This window comes from Perissodus microlepis, chromosome 12 (genome assembly GCF_051167445.1).
Source record: "Perissodus microlepis isolate ML-2025 ecotype Zambia chromosome 12, ASM5116744v1, whole genome shotgun sequence".
Classification (NCBI taxonomy): domain Eukaryota; kingdom Metazoa; phylum Chordata; class Actinopteri; order Cichliformes; family Cichlidae; genus Perissodus; species Perissodus microlepis.
The window spans coordinates 34,459,471-34,483,803 of record NC_140472.1 but is presented as its reverse complement, the minus strand read 5'-3'; the positions used below and the strand labels follow the sequence as shown (position 1 = coordinate 34,483,803).

General features: G+C 40.3%; 1 protein-coding gene across 1 annotated transcript in view; it reads left to right on the top strand.

Moving 5' to 3' along the window:
• The window catches only part of mapk1 (mitogen-activated protein kinase 1), a 39,692-nt gene that overhangs the window by 10,286 nt on the left and 5,073 nt on the right, over positions 1-24,333 (top strand). Inside the window, exons 2-8 of the mRNA XM_084945145.1 lie at positions 12,766-12,948; positions 14,027-14,216; positions 14,509-14,625; positions 14,917-15,031; positions 16,924-17,055; positions 18,100-18,209; positions 19,581-19,709. Of these exons, the coding sequence (XP_084801271.1) occupies positions 12,766-12,948; positions 14,027-14,216; positions 14,509-14,625; positions 14,917-15,031; positions 16,924-17,055; positions 18,100-18,209; positions 19,581-19,697 (964 nt within the window). The 3' untranslated portion in view covers positions 19,698-19,709. The remainder of the gene's footprint in view (positions 1-12,765; positions 12,949-14,026; positions 14,217-14,508; positions 14,626-14,916; positions 15,032-16,923; positions 17,056-18,099; positions 18,210-19,580; positions 19,710-24,333) is intronic.

Below are 24,333 nucleotides of genomic sequence, written 5' to 3'. Positions count from 1 at the left end.
TTTGCTGAAGGAAGGATGTTTATCACAATGAACAGTGGAAGATACTTTTTTTTTCCTCAAGAAAAGTTGCATGTTTTCATTTCAGAGATTTTAAAACACGCCTGTCTTTGAATTACCTTAGGTTAGCACCCTTTCAGCTGAATAGTCTAAATTATCTGCATGAATTACAAATCACAAGTGTGCTTCAATAAACAAACAAAATGTAATTGCCCTAAAATAAACACTTGTGACAAACTAAGATATATATTTTTTTTAATCATTCCGTATATGAAGTGACATAAAGAACTAGAAATCCATGAAAATGTCTCTAAGCCCCAGAAATATTTAATTTAAAAGCATAAAATTGCAACATTTTAAAAGCTACAGTCAGAGTATTTGCTGTTTTTAGGACTTCATTAGAGTCTTCACTCCCACAGTGGAAAAATACCTTTTTACAATTTTCTGTGTGACGTCTTACTTTGGTTCATTTATCAGTTTTTAAACCAAAAGCCTGAGTTTTCTAACCAATAAGTCACAGTAAAGTCCAGATCCTCTGAAAGAAGTGTAAAGGATTCCAACTTTCTAATTACAGTTCATCATTATGAAATCTAAATGTGCTTTAAATAACTATGAAGCCACTGACAAAATCCTCGTGTTGGTCAGGTTGAGTCCTGAATTCTAGAGACTGGCGATGCTTTCATTTGCACAATTTGTTGTCTATGAAAAATGTCTCCCTTGAGCTCTTGTATTAATTGGTTTCCCTCATTCAGAGATGCGAGAGAGTGTTCATTTAACTGAAAGACTTTGAATTGATGCAAAAAAAACCAGCATCTGAATCTGAGGTTCAAGTGTTTGGTCAAAGCCTTGGAACTGGAAGGTATGCTGTGGCTAAATAGGAGAGAAGCAGCAGGCCTATGGTCAGAAATTAAAACATGAGTGCTATCTGTAGGAGAGTTCCTATATAAAGCATTTATATCAGTGGTTCTTAGCAGATGCCTTAAAAATGGGCTGCAGGGAAAAGTTTCAGTGAGTCACATGTGTACAGTTTTTTGTTTTGCTGTTGTGCTTTTCTCTGACTTGACCTCTGAGCATGCATCAAGTAATTTACAATAATCCAGGTGAGTAAATCCCCAAAAGTTGATTCTGTTCATCTGGACGTAGTTTTCAGTGGGAGAAATGTTTTGTGACTCATCCAGGTGACTTCTTCAGTCTCAGCTGACTGCAGGTTTCTCCAAACCTTATAAACAGTACATTTGCATAATGACTGAAACCAGCCCACTGAAGGAACAATGGGCTGGGAGGTCAGTTCCTTAATCTTAATTATGGACGTTTTCATGACCATTGATCAACAACCACTGATCAAAGCTACTTTATCAAAGATCACCATTCACAGAGAGTTGGGGAATGGCTGCAATCACAGCATTGTAAGATGGTGACAGATGTACCCTGAGGCCCCCTCCTCGATTCAGAGATGGTCTTTCCCTTTTCACGTAAATGGCCTCCTTGACTCCGCAATCAAACCAGCGTTCCTCCCTGTCCAGGATGTTACATCCTCATCCTTGAAAGAGTGTCCACTGGCCTGTAGGTGTAAATAGACTGCAGAGTCCTGGCCTGACGAGGTGGCTCTTCTGTGCTGTGACATCCACTTCGGCAGAGGTTGTTTGGTTTGGTATCACCCTCTTCCTGTAGCCACTTCCTGGGTCTCGTTTCAGGGGCTCGTAAGTATTTTCGTCACTGAGCGACAAAATTTTCTTATGATAGTCTTTCTGGTTTAGCAAAACTGTGCACCTACCCTTGTATGCCAGAAGGATGATAATGTTGTTCCTTCAGTGGGCTTGTTTCAGTCATTATGCAAATGTACTGTTTATAAGGTTGGGGAAACCTGCAGTCAGCTGAGACTGAAGAAGTCACTTGGATGAGTGACGAAACTGAAAACACTACGTCCAGATGAACAGAATAAAGTTTTGGGGACCTCTGTAAACACCTTCCTAATGGGTTTATGAGCTCAGTCACCCATAGCAGGTCATACTGAATAAAACACAGAGTCACTTTCGGTCATTCTAAATGCCCGAAAGGTTTTTTTGTTTTTTAAATTTGTTCAACATGCTTTAGAAAAATCGGGTTGTGACTTGATGACTCAAAGAATGGCAGCTGTAACTGATGGTACCAGGTGGAGATGCACATTAAGACTGATGGTGAGATTCTGTGCATTCAGGTTTTGCTTCATTTGCCTGATATTAGTCTGCTTTATGGTTTTAGGTTAAATAAACTATATAAATTTATTTAGATGTCATGTTAGCAGCTGTGATCAGTGCAATATAAAAACCTAGAAAGAAGTCAAGAGTACGTGTGTGTACGTATAAAGTATACTTTTTTTTTTATTTGTTTGTTTTAAATGTATTTTTTAAATACATTTGGTTGTATAATCCACTTCATATGTGAAGAAATGAGAGCAATGAAATGGCTTAAAGTATCAGTAAAAACGGATGTTCCTGGCATCTAATTTACCAGTTATTGTACTGGTAAAAGAAAATCGACTAGTTTTATAGTAAGAAAAATTAGAAAATAAAACTGAAATAACATAGAACTGAATGAAATGCCTCAGTCCATAGGTTGGCCTACTGACACCAGTATTGTGCCTTCCTAATAGCTGGCATCTAACTAATGATAACTGGCGTTATTTTATTTATTTATTTAAATGCAAAAATTTGTGTTGGTTTCAGCTTCAGCTGTTGGGTTTTGGTCTGCTGGACTCGTAAACATTTTATACTCGAAAGGATGGGACAACAAGCAGCAAATTTAAATGTTACAGTGACGTTTAAGCCTATAATGGTTAAAATATTAAGGCTATCATAACGGCACACCTAAATTCAATTCAATTCAATTCAATTTTATTTATATAGCGCCAAATCACAACAAAAGTCGCCTCAAGGCGCTTCATAGATACAGAGAAAAACCCAACAATCATATGACCCCCTATGAGCAAGCACTTTGGCGACAGTGGGAAGGAAAAACTCCCTTTTAACAGGAAGAAACCTCCGGCAGAACCAGGCTCAGGGAGGGGCGGCCATCTGCTGCGACCGGTTGGGGTGAGATAGAGCTGGGGTTATGAATGACTCCATGCAGTCTCTTGGAGTTATATATGTCTCATTTTCAGTCTGAAATGACACTGGAAAGTTAATGATTTATTCCATGTAAGTGGATTCATTTTTTTTTTTTATGATAGTAGCAGAGGTGGCTTTTATTATAGGAGTGGCTTCTCCCCTATGTAAGAATAGACTCCACCAGTCACTAATGCAAAGCCTGTGACGAAACCCTGCAGGCCACACTGAGGCTGTACAAATATATTAGAAAACTGTGATGCATACTGTGTGAGGAAATGGCTTTGAGGAAGAAACTTCCTCAAAGTTTCTTTATCATGTTTGTGCTAAATAGTCTGAATTGCTGCAATAAGGTTACCTGCTAATTATTACTTATAAATGCGAACAGTGAGTGAAATGATATTGTTTAGGAGCTCCACGCACTATAGCGCTTTACCTCTGAAAACAAACTATAGGTATGTTTCAATGCGGGCATTTTGCTGACGTCAGGGAAACAAATGGCTTATTGTGCAGAGCTCAATATTTCATACACCCATGTAAGCTTGATTGAAAAGCACCTGCAGACACAAATGGGTTATTGTGGTTAGTGTACACAGAAACAGGAAAGGCTTTTTTTTTTTTTTTTTGTCAGTAAGCATGCAAATGCAGTTAAATCTATGATCGTTCCCAATGATAAATGCTGGAGGGTATAAATCACAATGAACTTGAATTAAGCTTTTGCAGCCAATGGTCAGTGTCGCCCGGTTATCTGCTGAAGCTTCTCAGAGAGCAGCTCAAAAAGATTAAACTTAACTGATCTCTGTGCAGAAATAAATCAATGTTACAGGATGAAATTAACAAAAATAAGATTACAGATTACGTGTTCTGTAGGCCGGACAATATACCAGTGGTTTCTGGTAGCAGTGCAGTCGTGTTAAGGAGAACAGTTTCATAGTTGTTGCAGATGCACATGTCAATTTATTTCACTGTAGGTTAATTTTGATATTATTGTTAGGAACTCATTTAAGCAGTTTAAACAGGGGAAACCAATGACGTGTTTAAATTTATGTGTGGCTTATTCAACTGCTATGGTCCAATCACTTTTATTTTTTTCTTTTTGTAAAGTTATTTTTCTCTTGGTTCTGACTAACATTTGTCTATTCAGGAAAAATTCCATGAGTAATCTCCGATGTGACTGATAAGCAGTTATTACTTGCTGTCGGTCTGAATCAGTAACTGCAGGCCACAGCAGTAAATTGTAAATGGCAGAGACGCTCGAGTCCTACTGTAACACCTCTTAATGCAGCAAACCCCCTCACAGCAGCACTGAGTGTGGTGTGAAGCCCAACCCCACAGCTACGGTACTCGCGCTGCCTTTTTAAACCTGTGACTGTGATGTCAGTCCACGTTCTCACCATGGGTCGCCCTTTAAGCACAGTGAACTTTGCTCCCCCCCCCCCTTTTTTTCCCTTCTACTCTAACCATGAATATTGTCATGGTTACAGTCCTATTGCATAACTGAGAAAAGCCTTGTATTCTTGTCTCCATGGAAATGGAGGCACCCCCCCACCCCCAACCCCACAAAGCTTCTTCCTGAGCAGTGAGCATGCTCAGAAAACACTAAGTGCACAGAGGAAATAGGAAAAACAAGATTTCACTACAGAGCAACTTCATTAAAATAATGATTGCACAAGCTGTGTTAAATTTAGCTTGTAAAAATATTATTGCATAATCATACCTAGGCCTTTTTCCCCCAAATTCAGGAAAGTACACAATGTGGATCGAAAATTGGTCCTATTTAATTCACCGTTTTTTCCTAATTGTAGGCCCAAATAACTCAAAAGTACAGGAGATTTTAAGGATTTAATACAACTTTTAAGCTCTGTTTAAAAACACTGATTGGTTGATTTTACAGCTGATTCTTAATAAATGCAGTTACATATAGGGCTGGGCCATATTATACCGTTCACGGTAATACCGGTACAATGTTAGGCAACGATAAGAAAATGAAATATCGCAATATAATATGGGTAAAACGCACATGTGCAGTGCCTTTGTTTTCATACGCACATGGCTGAAAAGCATGGCGGCAACGGAGAATGAGAAGGGAGAAGGCGGATCGTTGAGTGAAACGGATGAACGAGAATTGGTTTGTAAAAATGGTGCCACTTCAGTGATGTGGAACTGGTTTGGTGTTTGTCCGTCAGATACACAACAAAGCACATTTTTTTTTGTAGAACATGTAAGCGGGCTGTCGTTATTGCCGTATTTGTCGGACTAAGGTGCTCGTAAATCTGGGAGTAATCTGGGTCCTAAACTCCGTCTACTACAGGTCCCAAAGTCAAACGAACACTGCAGCATCGCTGAGAGTTAAAAACTGTCTAAATTCTTTCATCTTTAATAAAACGATCAGCATTGCTGCTTTACCAGGTGTAACTATGAAGTTTAGCATCCATGAAAACAGAATTTATTATATTTAACGGAGGTAGAAGTTAGCAGGAAGTTAGCGGAAGTTAGCTCGCTCGTTTCGCTAGTTACCTCAGCATGATATAGCATGTTCTGACTGAGAGATTTCTAAAAAAATTCAAATGTACAGCTCTGCTATCACTTCCAACATAAATGAAGACAGGAAACTAATCAGCAGTGATGTTTGTAAAGTTACTTAAGTTGGGCTAGCTGGTATATAATGATGTGCTACGTGATCGCTAGCGACACGGCTATGTTAGCATAACATAAACAGTGAAGCTGGAGGATGAACGCTAACACTTTTCCACTCGATAAAAGTTAACGTGAAGGTTCCTGATGGTTAGAGACAAATACAGTCGCATAGCAGGATGCTGTAAACTGACCAAACTTCAGTCAGGGGAACAACTGAGATCATCCATCCACAATACGAGGTTAGTGATTAATATACTGCAACAACATGGGAATAGAGCAGCTGTGATAGAATACAGCATTAATGAATCAATGGTACAGAAGTGGAGGAAGCAAGAAGAATGAGTTGAGTAAAGTTTGATTTATCTGACTGCTTTGTTTCGCTTAATGTGTCTTATAATCCCGAGCACCTTATGGTCCGAAAAATACGTATTTGACTTTTTTATTTGGCACACTGCAGTTTAATGTTGCAAAGCACCTCTTTTTAACTTCAGTGGATATTATACATGGTTATGCTCAGGGTATGCCAGCCCATTTCTACTGGAAATGCCTTTTGGTTAAACTTTCAGTAAGGAATTTGCATTTGCACTGTTAAATTTTTATATAGGTTTAATGCACATAAAAAACAGCTGCTTGTTTAAGTGAAAATAAATGGATGGATGGGGGGGGGGTTGCACTAGTAAAGTTGTGGAGTTGTATTTTGTCTCGCATCAATTATATCGTTAGTTCTATCATTATCGCAAATTTTCAAATATATATCGTGATAAATATTTTTGGCCATATCGCCCTGCTCTAGTCACATATGACGTTTAATGCTTTTTGATGGATGGATGTAGGTCAGTGAAATGGTCAAAAAAATTACAATAGTAAAATAAACTAAGTTAAACTATTGCTCATCAAAACAGGATAGCTAAAAAAAATGAGGGCTTTAAACCAGGTTTGATCTACAGAGTAATAGCTTTGAGTTCAAAGGTCACAGGTGCCTGAGAGGAGCCCGAGTCCACCCTCCAGTGATAAAGCCGTGCAGCTCAAAACTGCCTTAGCAGGCAGAGCTAACTGCATTAAAACTACTTGGTGAACTCTGTACTTTGTACTTCCTCAAAGTTCCTTCTGCATGCCGGATAAAGGGACAAGGAACTGCAGGGCTTGGCTCAGTAAATATGGTGAAATACAGTATGAACCAATACTTTTTGTTTGTCATAAATTCCTATAGCATGGAACAGCATTTAAAAAGCTGAAACCAAAAAGTATTTGGCCTTTTTTGCCTTAGAAGAAGTTTTATCTTATGTCAGTGCGATCATTTAATAAATACTTTACAGTAATATGAACAACAAAAGCACCAAATTCTCTTTTTTGCAGCTGCAGCCTGAGAATAATAAAACAAAAGAAAATTGTGCACATCAGTTCAGGAACAGCAAGGTTGCTCATCTCAGGGCTTCATAACCAACGATTGATATCTGCATTCATCTTTTATACCATCCTGGTCTCTTGCAAAACAGGAAATGGTCTCATGAGCACAACATTGTGCCTGATGTATTTCACTAGAAGGTATATTTCTGCATCAGAAAAAGCAGAAACGTTTCAGCATGCCAACCAAGACACTGAGCTTTTTAAAAGAAGTTGCAACCAATGTTGTTTAGAGTTGGCTAAACCGTGATCCTTTTCTAGACCTGATCCAGTGATTTATGATGCCTCACCCCATAAACCTAATTGATGTGTGAAAATATATGTGTAGTCTGATTGTCACCCTTAACCCCTCCCACCTCCAAATGTGGACTTTTCGTCTTTTAAAAGCAGAAAATATTCATTTCACATGCATGCACATGTGAATCAGAGCATAAGAGTCCAGACAGATGAAAATCCTGTCCAAAAATACAAATCAGTAGATTAGAGGTGGTATTTCACAGACTGTTGTGTCTGTGTGTTACTCAAAGCTAACAGGAGGTTTTACTCAAGAAAAGTCCAAATGGAGATTTGTTTCACAGCTTTTTTTGCACTAAAGGTTTGTCATCCAGAAATATTGCCATTAAATACTGGCTTCATCAGAAGGTGACCTCCAGCACTTACTGGGCCAGTGTGAAATGACAGGAATGAGAATTAACACCTCATAGTCTGAAGCCGTGGTTCTCAGCTAGAAATAAGTGAAATGCCCATTTCAGGTCAGGGAGGAGTTGCTGCCTCGAGTGGAGGAGTTCAGGTATCTCAGAGTCCTGTTCACGAACGAGGGGAGAGTGGTGCTGTACCGGTCTGTTGTGGTAAAGCGAGAGCCGAGTATTGATTTACTGATGAGTCTACGTCTATGTTCCTCCAAACACCTCAACAAGTTCTGGGTAGTTACTGAAAGAATGAAGTTGCAGGGAATGAGCTTTCCTCTTCCGGTGGCTCCTCACCCTCTCTAAGGGAGAGAGGGTGAGGAGCTCCAGAGTTGGAGCTGCGCATCAAAAGGAGCCAGTTGAGATTGAGTTGACAGTTGACTAGAGTGCATCCTGGAGATACCCTAGGTGAGGTGCATTGGGCATATCCGGTGTGGAGGAGACCCAGGGCAGACCCAAGAGCTGCTGGAGAGAATACGTTTCTGGCTGGCTTGGGAAGGCCTTGGTTGTCTCTCTGGAACAGCTGGAGGAGGTGGCTGGGGTGGAAAGTCTGCACTGCTTAGACTGCTGCCCTTGTGACCCATACTGGATAAGCAGCAGATGCATAGATGGATTTATGCTGTGAAATAAAGTGAAAGCATCAAAGTCTTCCAAAATATACATTTTGTTATACCATCCAGTACTGCTGCAGACTTGCTGTTCTAAATGGTGCCAAAGTTAGGGACATAAATATCTTTGACCTTTGACAAATTATCAGTTTCATGAAAATATTTAGCTTCTCATGTCTGCCATTTCCACAAACTAGGAGGAGGCTGTTGTACCATTGACTGTTTAAAAACAGTACGAGGATATGATGTGTCTGTGCCAAACTGCCTCTGCCCTGGATCGGATTGCAGCTTTGATGAATAACTACTGTCGTTGCCTGCTTCTCTGTACATGAGCGTATCTGCTGGTGTAGAACAGTTACATGGAGAACTATTTACTTACCTCCCACACACACACACACACACACACACACACACACACACACACACACACACATTCCTCTCACACAAGTGGAAAGGAAGGTCACTCATATTTCCCTCACAGAAGGCTGGCACACTTGTGTTTACATTGCAGTCCTTACACCCCCATCACTATAGCAACTCATTTTCTTATTTTGTCTGACTACGTGGGTGTTTTTCAGTCATTTCTGTTGTGTGTAATGTGCCGAAATAAAACAATGCTTGTGTAGATGTAAACGATGAAGCTGAGGAAGATGATAAAAGCTGCAAATTCTCTCAGTTTGTCATCCCGAGGTGCAGCTGTGTTGTGCAGTTTTGCTTTTCTGGTTGTACCAAATGGGGTGAGATGAGCTGGCAGCAGTGATTTGCATTTCCTGGCAGTACTAGGTCAGCTGGACTTGGTTTGGATGTGTCATCTGAAGATGTTTGATCATTTCACACACCCAACACCAGGCTGTAAATTAATCGTTCTCCATGACGTATGTAGGCGGGCTCAACTTCTGTCATTATTATTCAGTTTCAAAAAACAAAAACTAGAACATACAAAAAAACAAAGTGCTTTTATAGTCAAAATTGCAGTCATTCATGCAGACTAATAATAACTGGAAAAGATGAATTGAAGTCGACTCCTGCATATCTTTTTATTTATTTTAGTAAAGTGTGTTTGTTTTTGTTTTGGGTTTTTTGGTAAGGCTGTGAGATTTAGGTTGAGACCACAGTGTGGGTCTGACACAGCCATTAAGAGTGAAAAAAGCCAGATATTCAGCAGTGGACATGTCTGTACCTGGGGTAGTGTGGAGGAGGTGTTTCAGCACAGGCAGGGCTGGATATTTGAGTGGATGAACAGTGAGCCTGTTGGGTGCGAGCATAATCACCCACATTTTTCCACATAATCACTAAAGATACTTTTTCTAAATTAAAAATGTTTCCAAAATAAGTTACAGCTGTGAGCAGAAACTGAAGAGGAAAATACTCTTGATGTCCAACATTTATATATTGTGTTAAAAAGCTGATTCTAGGATGTAAAATAAAGTCAATGAAAGCGCTAAATTTGTTGGATCATTTTATGATGAATGGAAATGTGATGGCAGTGAAGTTTAGATTTTGTTTTCTAAAAGGCTTAATGTGTCCCACATTCAAAACATCACATCTGCTTTCTGCTTTGAAAATTATGGTTTCTGCACAGTTGCACAAGAGAAAATAAGACAAAGTGGGCAGACTAAACAAAAATCCAGCCAACATGTTTTTACTAGTTAGTACAAATAAGTGGTGTCATTCTTGGAAGTAAAAACCCTGCATAGAAAAGTGCTGATACACAAACCCTCTTCATGCCAAAGGGTGTGCTAGTGTTTGTTTTTCCCTTTCAACATCTAATCTCACACACACGGTGTTCATGTGCTGTGGTCCTGTCTTTGTTTATGGCCGCTAGAGTTGCATGGTACATAAAAATATTCCAGCACCTTTGGTCAGGGCGTCTGTCAGTGTCTGTAGGCAATGATTAGGATTGGGTTTTCTGCTTAGCCACATGCGAAGTATGACAATGGAGTGTCGTAGACTAATTTTGGAGTAAGAGTTTTGAAAAGGCTTGCAAATGTTTTTCCAATATAGTAACTGATAAGCGTATTTATTATTTTTCCCTGAGCCTGGATCTGCTGGAGGTTTCTTCCTGTTAAAAGGGAGTTTTTCCTTCCCACTGTCACTAAAGTGCTTGCTCATAGGGGGTCATATGATTGTTGGATTTTTCTCTGTATGTATTATTGTAGGGTCTATCTTACAATGTAAAGCACCTTGAGGCGACTCTTGTTGTGATTTGGCGCTGTATAAATAAAGTTGAATTGAATTATTTTATTATTATCTATATTTTAATCACACATGTTTGTGTAATGAGCCTTTACCTTAGTAAGGGATCTCTCTGCTAAGGTTGACCTCTGCTGTGAAGAATGTGTGATATGAAAGTAGCTAGCTAAGCTTTGCATGTTAACTCCCTGCTCCTTCTCTAAATCTAGCTTTAACTTTAGATCCTCCATACCCGGCATGCAAGACAGCTTCCTAATTTCCTGAAAATGTTTTGTCTTTATCACATTCCAGATATGGTTGGGTTGAAAGCACTTAAACCGGTTGGGTTTCTATTAGTGGTGCAACGGATCAAAAATCTCACGGTTCGGATCGGATCACGGTTTTAAGTCACAGATCGGATCAATTTTCAGATCAGCAAAAAAAGGAAAAAAGAGAAAATTTTAACATTTACTTATTAACTTGTTTAAGTAATTTTTGCCTATTTAAAACATTCAACTCAAGACTCATTCCACGGAATTGTATAAAAACAAATTAAGGTGCAGTACAGGGCTTTGTATCTACCACTACGCTGTGATATAATGAGCGGTCACGTAGCTTTCTGTTGACCTGGAGGTCCACCCATTAGTAGTTGGGCAACAGAAGATGCCTGGGACAGTTCAGCCATAACTTAAATCTTTTCCTGCTCATACATGCCTGGGTACAATCTTGTCACTGAAGTGGACGCGCAACGGGATATCATAGCGTGGCTCAAGCACGTTCATCATAGTTTAAACCCCTTGTTTTGCACAACAGAATACGGCTCCCGTCTGCAGCTAAACACCCCAGTAGCTTCTGTAATAGCTTTAGCCCGGTCGGACTGGGCAGCAAAGGGCTGCTTAAATACTGCAAACTCCTCTGCTCCTCCACTTGGACCGCTAGCGCTGACCATAGCTATCGCTTGACAGACTGACCACGCGCACCATACACATACTTTTTTTTTCTTCTTTTTCGAATCTTTGGATCACGTGCGTCCCGAACCGTGGAGTGGGATTGGTTCAGATTTTGCACCACTAGTTTCTGTATTGCTGTAGTAGTTCTCGTGTAAAAGGAAATGTGCTACACTTATCTTTCCATTTTAGGGTGTGCTTACAGTTTTACAATACTTTTAATTCAAACCTAGCATTTCCTGCCGATTTGACTTAACATGAAAAACTTTTCGCTTGCAAACCACAGGAAGGAAGTGGCATTTGTCACAGAGGTTTGAGCGGGTTTGATTCACACAGCAATTTTTCTTTATTTTTTTATCTGCCATTTTCATTTGTAAATAATAGTTAAAGTAACGGTTAAAGGTTTTTTTGGTCAGTTGTTTTTAAAAAAATTTCAGAAGGAGTTGTAAGGTACCTTTTTCATAAATCCTTATTTGGGATTATACGTGACTTTTTGGTGAATGAACATGTGGTCTTTTTGTGGAATAGGTTTTATTGTTGTCTTCTAAAGATAGTTATTAGAAGTTAATATAAGCTACAGTATCGTGCTGGTATGTGACATGTGGTTCTTCAGGCTGCACTTGTTGAACATGCTTGGCCCAGTAAGCACAGAAGCTTAGAGCTGGATATGGAAGAAACTGATTATATCAAGTGTTATTTTGTGCGATATTGGTTATAGCTTTAATATTGATTACATTGACTACAGTCTGCACAGTCTCCGCAAAACATTGACTTAAGGCAATTAAAGGGGGAAAAAACCTTGATTCCAGGTGTGGAAGAGAGAGGGAGAGTCCTGAGCAGTTCATCTTAGTGAGGCGTGCTCCATCAGCTCAGTGACCCTTGCTCTGTATTTGATTGATTGATTGATTGATTCTCATATTCACCATCCCAACTTGAAAACATGGTTTTCAACATTTGGATAATGGCTGTGCTCAGTTTTGGGCACAGCTGGGCATTCACAGAGGAGAGAGTGTGACTCACTTTCACCACAAAGGCCATGTTCTTAGCTGTGTCAGCACCATCACCAGTCTTGGTCACCTGCGGCCTTTCTGTCCTAATAAGTGGTTCTGAATCGTAATTATAAATTAATGCAGTTATTGCACATTCTGGCATTTGAGTTTTATGGATTTAGAAGGTTTGCATTTTTTAACTTTTTGGGGTTTTTGTTTTGTTTTTGTTTTTTTAAATACAGCTCTGCCTACGACCGGGAGAACAAGATACGTGTGGCCATCAAGAAGATCAGCCCCTTTGAGCACCAGACCTACTGCCAGCGCACCCTGAGAGAGATCAAAATCCTTCTGCGCTTCAAGCACGAGAACATTATCGGAATCAACGACATTATCCGTGCACCGACCATCGAGCAGATGAAGGATGTGTATCCTCACTGAAGCATGTTGGATTGGAAAGCGTCTCATTCTTGTGTTTGATGGTTTTCTTTAGCTGCTGGTCAGATTGGTATTACCACCAAACGTTTGCGGTCAAGAGGTTTTTATTTGTCTTTTATTACATAATAGCCACCTGTCGCCATACAGTTGGCAGAGATGCTTTTTGCTGTAGCCAAATGGTAGCAGACTATCAAGCCTGCAGGCACAGTGTATAGTTTTACACTGCGTCTGTGACTGAAGCCTGCAGCTGCTCAGCCTGGCAATACAAGCATGTGCCCAAGAACACATACTAAATTGCACTGGCTTTCTTTCACCAAGAGTCATCAGGGAGGTGGAGTCCACTTGGACCAGTTTCAGTACATATTGGCCTCAAGAGCACCAGCTCAATCAGAATCCTCATGCTGGGACTTTGAAACTTGACTAAAAGTCCTAAAAGACCCAACAACTGATCAGTTAGTTTTGTATTTTTGCAGCTGTGCATCTGTCTGGACTAAATCTTTGACACAAGAACATCCGCCTTTGCTCTTATCAAGTCTTTCTTTAACAAAAAAAACAAAGAAACGTAAAACAATGAATAGTTTTACTGAACTTAAGTGTCAGGGAGCTTTCAGCATGATGAATACATTTACCAAAATTTACCATACTGACTAATAATGGCCTCGTGAGTGAGTCATGACTATTGACTGTCTGTAAATGATGTACGTAGTCACTCTGACGCCACACGTTAGATTGTGAAACTCTGTTTTGAATCCTCAAGTGTTTTGGCTACAGGCTTGTGTGCGTGTGTGTGTGCGCGTGCGTGCGTGTGTGTGCGTGCGTGCGTGTGTGTGTGTGCATGTCTTCACGAGTTTGAAGATATTTTTGAGAGTCAAAATGTCGTTTTAGTGTCAGGGTCACAATTAGGTTATGGTTAGGGTTAGGCATCTATTTTTGATGGTTAGGGTAAGCGGCCAGGGAAAGCATTATGTCAATGAGATGTCCCTGCAAGGATATAAATACGCACGTGTGTGTGTGTGTGTGAGTTTTTTCAGTATAAAAGCCGACTTTCCTTAACCTGGAACCATGCAGATATATTGTCCAGGATCTAATGGAAACAGATCTGTACAAGCTCCTGAAGACTCAACACCTGAGCAATGACCACATCTGCTACTTCCTCTACCAGATCCTGCGAGGGCTCAAGTATATCCACTCTGCCAACGTACTACACCGTGACCTGAAGCCTTCCAACCTTCTGCTCAATACCACCTGTGATCTCAAGGTAGCATCTCAAGCAGATGCTGGCTTCATTTAAATGCTTGTTTTCAGGCACTTACCCTTAAGGCCCCCATTCAGATATTTTTCTTGTCACGGGAAAGACCTCCTCGTATGGTGGTTTAACTAACACAGACATATTTTCATCATGATTTCATGATTAAATAACTTAATGTCGTCATAAATCCTCACAAATACAAATCTGCTGTGGAGACTCTCAACGTTTTACAGCCCATAATTTTTATGTTGTGTCCTCTAATGTTGTGACAATTTCTTGTGCCTTTCTCGGTTTTTTGTAGATCTGTGACTTTGGTTTGGCTCGTGTGGCTGATCCCGACCACGATCACACTGGTTTCCTCACAGAGTACGTTGCCACTCGTTGGTACCGAGCTCCTGAGATCATGCTCAACTCAAAGGCGAGTAGAGTAACAGTGGAATATGTTTAGTGTTTTTAGGTCTTCCCAACTTAAAAAATACTTTGTGCCCTCCATTTAAACGTGTTGATTGGAAAACGATGACCCTGTTAGTGATGTGAAATATCTTTAAACTTTGTATTTCTATTTCAAGTCTTAAACTTTAATTTCTAAATACTTGTTGGAATAATTTAAAATGACTTACAGCACTTGATAGGCACATGGTATATTAATGCTGTGTATAACTAAGTTAGTTACTGTAATCATGATTATGTCTGTTCTACTTGATTTCAGGGCTACACCAAGTCCATAGACATCTGGTCAGTGGGTTGCATCCTGGCTGAGATGCTGTCCAACAGGCCAATCTTTCCGGGGAAGCATTACTTGGATCAGCTTAACCATATTTTGGGTAAAAATAAACTTTGCATGCAGTAAACATGTCGAACTTTCCATTCTTAAAAATTCAAATGAGTTGTGTTGATGCGCAAGTCCACAGAGGCTGACATTTAGCCCATAGGCCACAAAATTAAAGCCACCTGCAAAATGAATCTGCCAGAACGGATCAGAGATGTTAGGGTTAGGTTATGGGTCTATAAGTCAAACACACATCTAGATGAATCCCATGATCCCCACAAACCGCACACACCTGAGTCTAGGGCTGCTCAATTAATCGAATTTTAATCTCGATTACGATCTGGGCTTTCAACGATCATTAAAAATGACTGAGCCGATTATTAGCCCCTCCCTCGTGCTTTACTCTTGCGCTGCTCCGTGTGGCAAATCGAGCGCACCTCTCTGCATTTCGAACACGTGTCACAACAATTAAGAGCAGCGGTCTCCAACCTTTTTTGCGCCACGGACCGGTTTATGCCCGACAATATTTTCATGGACCGGCCTTTAAGGTGTCGCGGATAAATACAACAAAATAAAACCAGTACCGGTACCGAAAAAAAGAAAATTTATTCATAACACACGTAAAAAGACCCAGGAAAACCAAGTAAACGATAAAAACGATAACAAAATAACGCTGAAAACCGATAAAAACCCTGAAAACTATACATTTCACACATGAGCCTCAACTCTCGCGGCCCGGTACCAAACGACTCACGGACCGGTACCGGTCCGAGGCCCGCGGGTTGGGGACCGCTGATTAAGAGGACCCGAGGGAAGCTCGGAAAGCTAAGCAGAAGTTATTTGGAGAGGAGAGTGACTGCTGTTGGTTGAAAAGAGAGGTAAAAAAAACTTCAGTGGTGTGGAAACATTATGGGTTCGCGGAGTCAGACGTGGATCAAGTAGACATAGTGTGTAAACTTTGCTACGGTGTCGTAGCTGCACCACAGAGCAACACTGCAAAGATCACTAAACATAGATGTTTACATTTTTCATTTATTTTTTATATTGCAAACATTTGCACTGTTATCAGTATTTGTACACTATTTTATATTATTTTTTACAATCTTTAAAGTCATTATTCAACACATTGTTATTGTTAAATAAATATCGGCAAATAATCGAGATCTCAATTTCAGTGAAAATAATCGTGATTATCATTTTTGCCATAATCGAGCAGCCCTACCTGAGTCACTTCTATTGCTCCATTGTTCAGCTCAGGTGGTGGCTGAGGTTCAGCTGGGGAACTGTGGCTGCTCTGTGGCTGCTCTGTGACTGCTCTGTGGCTGCGTAGTGCATTGCTTTGTGTTCTGGCATCTTTCTATCATAGCAAGCATTGAGGTTTTCTCCAGTTTGAGCAACAGTGGCCATGTAATCAGTAAACGTCTGCACCGGTTACTGGTTATTCCAGTTATTCCCTCTTGGATTCCTTTTGCTTGGTACTCGCTGCCTCATACTAGGAACCTGTTTTGTTTTGGAGATGGTCTGACCAAGTCGAGTCCTCCATGATGAACTTTGTCAGAGTTTTTCCTGATAATGAATTTGTTTGGTCTGTATTTGTTTGGTAGTACAGTGTATCATTATGGTGTGACTCAGCTGCATTATTTAGTCTGTAAGAAAAACTTTGATACCTTTAGACTTCACACTCAGTCGCAGCAGCTTCCTGGTGCCAGTCCATAGATACCGTAGACACTAATATGTCCTTATCAAGTCGGACTTTTTTGTCTCTTGGTGCTAGACCACATGTCGCTTCTCCCATCTGTCCGTTCGTTGTGCAGTCTGAATGTTTTTGTCCGTTTTTGAGAATTTTTCCTTTCACTATAAACTTTTACCGGAGGCTCGGCAAATTGTTACCTTTATCATAAAAGAACAAAATCTGATTGTCTTTATGATTTTCTATTTGTCCTCCAGGAATTCTGGGTTCTCCCTCACAGGAGGATCTCAACTGCATCATCAACATTAAAGCCAGGAACTATCTCTTGTCACTGCCTTTGCGCTGCAAAGTGCCGTGGAACCGTCTCTTTCCCAACGCTGATCCAAAAGGTAAGAGGTGGAATCTCACCATAACCGCAGTATTTGGTCATCAGGGGATTAGTAAATGAGCCTGTTAAACATTTCCTGAGAGAATTTCATTTTATAGAGCGGGGAGAAAAATGATTGCCTACACTTGGCGCACCTCATACACATCACATTACATTCATGTTGTGTCTACTTCTTTGATGACCTGTGCCCTGGCACAACACACAGCAGTCACAGTAGTCAGAACATCTGGACTTTGGGGCTCAAACACGCTCACTACACTCTAATGATGCTTTTACAGGTTCAGTTGGTTTTTCTGTGCATAATTGTTTTCTGTCTCCTTCACTGCTGAAATTAAATAAAATCTGTATAATCATTCATAAGAACAGTGCTAATAAAGGCAGAGTGCCATTTCAACATAGTGAGAAAAGCTTTAGTAAAATCTTTGGTAATCACAATGTGAGTCCACCAACATGCATCTAAAGGCAGCCTGAAGCCAAATTCAGAGAGAAGCTGATGATAATATTTACACAGTGTAAATTTGAGTGTACTTAAGAAAAACGTCCTCAGAAGCTGTAAAATTCAGAGAGACGAAGCTGAATGATGGATTTGGTCAAACTCAACTAAGAACTGTGGCCAAACCTTTACTCAGAGCACAAAAGCAGCGCAGGTGGATGACGCGATGCTGCTCTTAAATCCTTTTCTCTGTTTACAACACTTCACAATGAGTCACCACATATTCACCGTATCACCATGACATCTTCCAAACTGATATCATGCAGTGACACAGGCTAACACAGATATTTATTAGAGCCATTCTGCAAATTCAGTAAGCTGAAACCCTCATTGTCACACAGTATTAAGTAGTGGATGAAGGTTGGATGAAGAGATGTATCAAATTCGTGTTCAGTAAAGAGCTGATCAGAGGTGGACTGACAGACTTTGGTGTCAAAGGATGGTTTAAAAAAATGATAACATGTTGGATGTAGACTAGGACCTCTAGTGGACAGACAAGGATATTGTTGTTGTTTCAGAGTCACCTACAGTAAGTCCATCTTTGTGTCACAGCTCTGGACCTGCTGGACAAGATGTTGACCTTTAACCCTCACAAGAGGATCGAGGTGGAGGAGGCGCTGGCACACCCCTACCTGGAACAATACTACGACCCCACAGATGAGGTGGGTCAGGCATCTTGTGCTATGTGGATCACCTGGGTTCAAAAATATTTGGGAAAATAAACAGCACAACTTTTGTTATTTTACAAGATGATTGAAGAGCAGATTTCCAGCTTTAATTCAAGGAGTTCAGCAGAAGTATTGAACTGTTTTAGCAGGTGCTGTATTCCATATGCAGTTTTTTTTTTTTTATATATATAATACTGAGTCCTCCATTTTCAGAGGCTCATGGTCAGTTCAGGCCTGATCCTCAACATGAGGTTCAAAGATAACGATGTGAGTGAAGACCGCCAGAGGGTGACTGTGTGAATGTAAGCTTAAAAGTGTAAGAAAAAATAATATGGTATGAATTGTGCTTGTAGTTAGAAATTGTTTTTAGGTGTTCAAATAAAGTAGAAAAGTATCTTACAAGAACCAGTCGCTGCTAAAACGAATGAATCCACTCGTCAGCTCAGCAACAACGATGCATCTGAAATACCACAGGAAGCAACTGAAGTGGATGACTGCCAAATTATTTTCATGGTTAATAAAAACAGTTTCAGAGAATTTTGTCACTCTTGAGTAGGTAAACATATCAAAGTCTGCAATCAAGAGCCACCAAATGCAACCTTGTACACTCAGGACCAGAAAGGCCAGATTAGACTTCCAGCAAACGTCTAAAAGAGCCTTCAAATATTCTTTGGAAAGATGAAATCAAGAGAAAATTACGGAGGAGGAGAGAAACGGCTCATTAACCCAAAGCACACCACATCCTCTGTCAAACATGGTGCAGGAATGTAATGAAACGGGCATCCTGTTAGAAGAAGTGTACAGGGCTATACTCTGTGCTCAGATTCAGCCAAGTGCCGCAAAACTAAGCAGACGGTGCTTCATACAGGAAATGTTCATTTCAGTTACCAAAGACAAAACCGAAGGCAAAGAGACCCACAAACAGGAAGAAACAGCAGCTGCAGTAAAAGGCCTGCAGGGCATTTGGTGGTGTCCATGGGTTTTTGAACTTCGGTCACTGGCAGCAGAAGATTTTCATTAAATATTAAACACAGTTTTTATGTTTAAAATTGTTAGTTTGTTCAATTAATTTTGAGGCTAAGAAAATGGAAATACAAATGTCTGTAATTGCTAAACAGTTTATGCAAATTTCCGTTGAGCTGCTTGAATTAAAGCTCAAACGTGCACTTCAGTCATAACTTTGATTTCAAAGTGATGGTAGTGGCGTTGTCCAAATAGCTGCCTGCATGTTTCTCTGATCTAAAAATGTTCTTAATTTCTTTTGTGGTTTTGTGGTTGTTTGTGACTTAGCTGCTCTGTTGGAGCCAAACCTAAAGTCTCCATAAACATTTACCTCACTCTGCCTCTTTGCTGCTCTGTCTTTAGCCTGTTGCCGAGGCCCCATTTAAGTTTGACATGGAGCTAGATGACCTACCCAAAGAGACTCTGAAGGAGCTCATCTTTCAAGAAACTGCACGTTTCCAGCCCAGCTTTAGGTCCTAACATCCCACACAGGTAAGTACACATCACTGCAGCCCAACTTATAACCCCAAACTACTGAAAAATAACCTGCAGGGGCTGGTGACACAAAACTATGAGCAATTTGTTAAGAAGTACACAACAACCAACTTTTCCAAGGTCATAAAGATCAGGGAGATCCTCATGACTGTCCCACCTCCGCTGCTTCAAAGCGTGGTGGAGTGAGTCGTGTTCCCGCGTTGAAATCTGCTCAGGATCACTGGGGTTAAATTTAACAGCTCATCTGTTTAAGAGCTGTAGTCAGGACCTCACAGAGTAAGTTTAAATTTTGCTTTTGTTGAGTACGAAGCCGAGGTACTCGACAAGGATAAAACCACTTAAAACCATCCATCTAAGCACTTTAAACTTAGTGAGTTGTGCTTTACTGCCATCAATTTGTATCGAAAACAAGACACAAAAATTGTTCTGTGGTATGAAATTTAGATTTTTCAATATGCAGCATTTACCGTGTATTAAGACTTTTTTCCCCCTATTGCCAATGTGTGAATTGATTGTAACGCAAGTTAAATTCAGTATAGTTTAGTGTGAAGGGTGTGGGACAGATATTCCAAGAAACTCTAAATGATGAGACTTTAATGTTCCCTAGCTCATGCCTTGCTTCGGTCCCTCTGTTCTGCTCCCACACACTGTCAGCAGTGAGAAACACTAGTAATAATAATAATGGATTGGATTTATATAGCGCTTTACAATGCCACTTTTCATTCACTCTCACATTCACACGCTGGTGGAGGCAGCTACAGTTGTAGCCACAGCTGCCCTGGGGCAGACTGACAGAAGCGAGGCTGCCATATCGCGCCATCGGCCCCTCTGGCCATCACCAGTAGGCGGTAGGTGAAGTGTCTTGCCCAAGAACACAACGACCAGGACAGAGAGCCCGGCGACCTTCCGGTTACAGATGCGCTTCCCAACCCCCCTGAGCCACGATCGCCCCGCCCCAAATGGCTAACTAGTGTTGGTGACACAAAACTATGAGCAATTTGTTAAGAAGTACACAACAACCAACTTTTTCAAGGTCATAAAGATCAGGGAGATCCTCATGACTGTCAAATGGCTAACTAGTGTTAGCCATTTGAAACGGACAAACTTACTTTGGTTTTGGGAATCAAACAAACCCTGAGCTAACGCTGGTTTGCCGGTTACAGGGTATCTGATGTACTGTCTTTAAGTGGCCGAGGTCATCAGTCCGTCCTCTCACACTAACCAATGGCACATACATGAAACATCCTGAAGTTGCATCTAGCTCCCTACCTCCAGATTTTGCGGTTGCTAAAGTCCCATCTGACCCACCTTAGATGTTTTTTCTGGACAATAGCAGTGGTGACTGGCCAGTCACCCTCACTTATGATTGATTATAAGCTGGTTGGAGTTGTTAAAGTAAACCTCAGGGGACTGCAACAAAAATGCTCCTAACAACAAACCTAATCAGACTCCTTCAGCTGAATATGTTCATTTTACAAAAGCTAACAAAAGGAAAGTGGCTAAAGCTACCGTGAGCTGTGAGTCAGCCTCTGGCCAGCAGGTTCGGTATGAGCAAAAGATTAATTACGAAAAAGTGAAAAAGGCTCATGTCCTGTTATCTGATGAAGTCATAAACATACTGGGAAGTGACGCAAGTATCTGATGTTTGCTGTGTTATAGAAATCTGCTGCACCTTCTTTCGTTTAAGATACAATATCTCAGCTAAAGGTGTTTTTCTGTGATTACTATCAGGGCATATACAGTGCCAAACACTTTGATATTTGTTTTCTTGTTTCTATGACAGGTGATCTGACAGGTTTGTTAAGCACTGTATGAAAGTTTTAATAACTGAAACTGCATCAGTTGAATATAAATGGCATAGAGGATCAGAAACCGGCATTGCTGGCCTGGATGTTTGCTCCGTTTTCTGATGACTTGTGTGAGAAAACTTCCAAAAGTACAGTCAGATAGAAAACCTCAAATTAGTGTTTTGCTGATGAAACTGTGATGTGCATCACGATACCGATTCTCTGTAATCGTGTTGATATTCTTGGAATGAAGGTGAAGAGTCGCATGGCGTCATTAAATGTGCAAACATCATTGTGCAAATAAAATCAGCTGATTGTGAGGGAGTCGGATGGGAGACGAGCTGTCTGTGCAGCGTCTGACAGTAATAACTTTGTCATATCCAAGAATTATTGTTATGTAGTTCTAAAAGTTTCTTTAAACAATGTAAACTACCCAGTTTATTGTTGCAATGTAATTCTTTATTTGACAGATGCACTGATGCTAAAATGGATACTCGCCACTCTTAACAGCTAAAGTGTCATTTCCTTCAGAAAGGATTTTGGCAAATTATACAGTTAAAAACACGTCTGAATTTACATGAAAATTTGGAGAGATTGTTTTTGTTTGTCCCCTCCCTCGCTGATCCCTGCTCACCACCAGCTGCTTCCTGACAGGCCTCCTTTTGTGATAATAGCTATCAGCTCTACATTTTATAGCCCATCATCCTCTTTGTGCACAAGATGGGCTGTGTGTAATTACTGTTTCCTCTGTGCATGTCTTGAAGCATAACACGAGTGCAGTGAAAGTGAGTCTGTGGTGCGACACCTCCCAGATTAGAGCACCGAGCATGTTTGCATTTTTAGTTCCTTGTTTCAGTATCTGCAGATCTGGTTATCTGTAAAAATGCTGCCTTTCTGCGCTGCACTCATCTCCTGGGGCCTGGGCTGTGAAGCAAATGCGTCATAGCCAGGGTAGCTTTCCATTATGTAGCTTTGCTTAATCTAACATCAGCAATCAGGCTAAAGGGTCACGTGAACACAGTTATCAGCTGCATAAGTCTACCCGGGGTTTATCTATGCAGCACGTTCACATTAAAGAGGAAGAGTTCAAACATGGACCGGGGTTAAAAATAAAGAAACGCGCAGTGAAACGTACAGGAAAAGTATAGCATTGTAAAATTGACTGATTCTTATATAGTGCTTTATACAACAGCCTCATTCACCCATTCATACAAGCACTTCTATGTTTAAGTGATGTGAGGTTAGTATCTTGCCCAGGGATATTTGGCTTGCAGACTGGAGCAGCCAGGGATCGAAGCACCGGCCTTGCGATCAGTAGATGCTGCTTTACCTCCTGACCTACAGCCTCCCCACAAAGCTACTGTATGACTGTGTGTGGGCTTCATCACTAGATCTGACAGAAGGTTCCTTTTTGCCCCCTGCTGCAACAGCAGTAAGCGCCAAAATATTATTTTTGTAATTATAGGCAAGATTAGACTAAAATAACTATGTAAGTGTTTTATTAGTATTACAAATGATTTGGAATGATTTCATTACAGATCAGAAAGGGAAAATATATTTAGAATCTACAAATAAATGGTACAACAAACACAATAATGTGATTATTGTTGGACGTTGATGAAGTTTAAGACTGAAAAGGCACCATTATATTAATAAAGTTTGAAGCCAGGATAAAAAGCTGTTAACTGACTTCTCAGTATCACAGCTCTGTTATTAAGACACCTGCTGCTTCATTCATCAACCCTTTGAGGTCTTGCACTTAATCTATGCTTCTGCATTTAATCTCTATATTCTGCTACATAATGGTGGGCAGCTGCACTCGTACACGGTGAGCATGCTTCATTTTCTCTCTTTGAGTTGATCCGTTCTCTTCCATTCGTTTAAAAAAAATGGCGTCAGAATAAATAGCTGCACATGCGAAGGAGGAAATGGCGGCTCTGAACAAGCCAATCAGTCGTCGCCTGTACCTACATTTCTAGGGAGTTGCATACATGCCAGGTCACAGCATAGGGTTTGATTTATGATGTAACGATGAGATTTAAGGCAGAAGTATAAATGATGACCCTGAAGCTGTGATATACTAATTTTTTGATAATAATGCTACAGAGAGCTTTTTAAAACCATCTTTCTTACTGTCCCCACATGTTAAACTCTAAATTGCCCACAGGTGTAAATGTGAGTGCGAATGGTTATCTGCGTGTGTTAGCCCTGCAACAGACTGGGGACCTGTCCAGGGTGTGCCCCGCCTCTCACCCTGCGACAGCTGGGATAGGCTCCCTTTCTTACTGTGATCGTTTGTATTGACAACATACAGGTATACAGGGAATGATATATGAGGATTTGAAATATCACGATACTTCTGATACGTGACCTCTAAACTCTTCTTCGAGGTCAAATAAAATCTCTTTTCTTTTAAATTTTACTGCATTTATTTGTATTGGCAACATTTAGGAAATGATACTGGTTACAGGGATTCTAAATATTACAATATATTTACAAATATCATGTCACATTTGACCTCTGACCTCACTTTTTCATTTCACATCTGCCTTTTTTTTTTTTTCAAGTTGACCCCAAAGTGTTTCACACCTTTTAAAGAAAGTGTTGTCAAAGAGAATATTAGTTAGAAATATACTGTAGTGTAATATTATATGAGATCAGATTTATCCATTATCTACTCTTACATAATGTTTATATACAAAATAAAATGCAGTTGTCTTAGAACTAAAGCGGGCTGTCTTCATGCACAGTTCTGTGTTTTTAATTTGTTTGTTCTTTGCAAGTTTTGGCAATCTGGGGACAAAAAAATCATTCTGACACATCAAAAAGTGTCA